We start from the raw sequence: 2,783 nt of genomic DNA, 5'->3' as shown, positions 1-2,783 counted from the left end.
TAGATTTTTATCAATTTTTATCAAAGGTAAAGAATTGTTTATCAAAAAAAAGGTAAAGAATCCGAGACTGCTACTACAAGTCTACAACATATTATCGAAAGCCAAGGGACCATAATACTCTTACAACTTACAAGGCCTAGCTAAGCTAATTGACCAGCCCATGATCGACCTGGCCTGCCCGGTCTACTATTTATCCATTCTGTATGGGACCCCATCCCCATTTGTAAATGAAGTCAATTATTAACGCATAGTTTTCAACACCAATATATCTCAATAACCCCTTTATTTATTAATTTACTCCATGCAAAAGACAATAAAAAAAATTTCAAAGAGTTACTAATACATCATCACTTTTACATAAACCTAGCTACTTTAATTATATACTTATTAGTTATTCAAGCCTCTGATTTTTTTGAGAAGAATTAGCCTCTGATTGGACAAGTGATAAAATTCAATCTTTAATTTGCAGTTTCTCAAGCTAGCGGGACCAAATGAATTAAAAGGCCCATGGAATGAACCTCGAACCAGCTAACAATTTTTTTATTTTTTTTATTTTTTTTGTATTTTGGGAAAAGCAACCAGCTAACTTCATTCAAAGAATTCTATAATCTTGTATGTTCACAAACATCCCTGATGAAATAAGAAAAGGGCGGGGTCATATCATACGACTTAAAGATTAAAGACCTTGATTAATACCTCTATATATATATATATATATATATATAAACAACAAATCAGCAAAAGGGTTAACTCAAAATAGGCAAAAAGAGATGGGTATAGCAAGATTGAGAATATGAATATGGATGATCGAGGAGGGCAAAATGGTGAATGTGTGTTAGGGTTGGTAAGGAAGTAGAGCGGTACTATAATTATATATTGATGTGCAGAAGAGATGGGCGAAAATGCAAAGGAAAAATTTATTGACATGGCAATGCAAAGAGTACAAAAGGGAAAGCCCATAGCTCATACTCTTTATTGGATGGAAGGATAAAAAAGTAAAATCATTATCGACCCCTAGTCGGCTGTGCCAGCTGCCTGTGTAAATAGTTTACTGCTAGTGTGTGAATTGTGTGTGAGAGAGAGAGAGAGAGAGAGAGAGACCGTAAGGGCGACTCATGTACCCTATTAGGGTCACCATTTTCTCTCTCTTTATTAATTCTCTTTCTCCCACTATATATATATATATATATATTTATATATGCATCATGTATAAGCATCATGAAGACATGCATGACGATGATGAAGAAGAAAATGGTCTTTAAAAATAAAGACAAAAGAAAGCAAGCAGTGTTGCGATCGTGTGGATGGGACATTCATAAATAAAGCCTCGCCTCACTTGCATTTTATTCATCCTATATTAACCTCAGCTCTTCTTTCTTCACTACTCACTCACCCACTTCATTTTAACATTATTCACTCTAAACAACAAAACTCATTCTCTCTCTCTCTCTCGTTCTCTTGTGTACGTGCTTAAACCGCGTAGCTACTGAGAAGTCCAAAACCAGCTTAACTAGCTAAAATTTATAGTAACACTACTATTACACTATTTTCAACGGAGTCAAGTAATGGGTGAGTGTGAGCCGGTTAACTCGGAGTACGAGTCAAGTACCAACTCATCCTCATTCCCATCCACTCGTACTCCGTCGACGTCATCATCATCATCTGGGTTAGCTCAGGCTCAGAACCCGTCAGAGGATAATGAAATGGGTTCATCTGATCCGGACCCGAAAGGGGAAAAGAAACGAGCCAGAGACAGTAGCAAGCACCCGGTTTACAGAGGGGTCCGAATGAGAACATGGGGCAAATGGGTGTCCGAAATCCGAGAGCCCAGGAAGAAAAATCGGATCTGGCTTGGAACTTTCTCGACCCCAGAAATGGCAGCCCGGGCCCACGACGTAGCAGCGTTGAGCATCAAGGGAAACTCGGCCATCCTTAACTTCCCCGAACTAGCCGGGTCACTGCCCCGACCCGCTTCCAACTCGCCCCGAGATGTCCAAGCCGCTGCTTCCAAAGCGGCTTCTATGGTCGACTTCGACATTCCCAAAACGAAAACGACGTCGACGTCGGCGTCGTCGTCGTCATCGTCATCGTCCACATCATCAACGAGTGACGTGTCGACACCAGAAGAGCTGAGCGAGATAGTAGAGTTGCCGAGCCTGGGGACGTGTTACGACTACGAGCTGAGTAACGATTTCGTGTTTATTGACTCAGTGGATGGATGGGTGTACCCTCCACCGTGGTACCACAGCCACAGCCAAAGCAGCAGCATTGATGAATGCGGTGGGTATTTTAGGGATCAAATAACTGAGACTGTGATTCCGAGTAGCTTCGACTTCGAGGCTTTATTGTGGGAATATTAAAATGACTATAACCATAATAATACCCATTTCATTGCTCTCTATTTTTTGTGTGTGAGAGAGCAGAGAAGTGAGAACACGCTTCTTTTTTTGTCTGTTTTTATTTACTAGTACTAGTATTTTATTATAATATCAATGTAAGCCCCTTTCTCAAATTTTTTTTTTTCTTAAATTTCTTTTGACAGGCTAGAGCTAAATATCTAGATACGTTTCTTGCTCCTCAAGTTGTTACATCTTTTACCAGTAGTTTTGTTTGTTCTTTGCTTTCCAAAACTTTTTTTTTTTTTTTTTTTTTGGGTCTGTGAGTCTCTGGACTGCTCCTTCTCTTCAATGGTCCATATACATTAAAAAGCGTGCCTCCTTCACTCTGTCTTTATCAGCTTTTTTTAGCTGCTCTAGATTACTCGAGTCTTTTTTTAACTTTTC

General features: G+C 39.5%; 1 protein-coding gene across 1 annotated transcript; it reads left to right on the top strand.

Moving 5' to 3' along the window:
* Window positions 1–1,348: 1,348 nt before the first annotated feature.
* Window positions 1,349–2,576, top strand: LOC126713727 (ethylene-responsive transcription factor TINY-like). Its single transcript, XM_050413573.1, has one exon. The coding sequence runs from the start codon at window positions 1,566–1,568 to the stop codon at window positions 2,358–2,360; it is 795 nt and encodes a 264-aa protein (XP_050269530.1). The 5' UTR covers window positions 1,349–1,565; the 3' UTR covers window positions 2,361–2,576.
* Window positions 2,577–2,783: the final 207 nt, after the last annotated feature.

The sequence above is a fragment of the Quercus robur genome, chromosome 2, assembly GCF_932294415.1.
Source record: "Quercus robur chromosome 2, dhQueRobu3.1, whole genome shotgun sequence".
Lineage (NCBI taxonomy): Eukaryota > Viridiplantae > Streptophyta > Magnoliopsida > Fagales > Fagaceae > Quercus > Quercus robur.
Note: the sequence above shows the minus strand (reverse complement) of the source record. Positions and strands in the feature narration are given on the sequence as shown.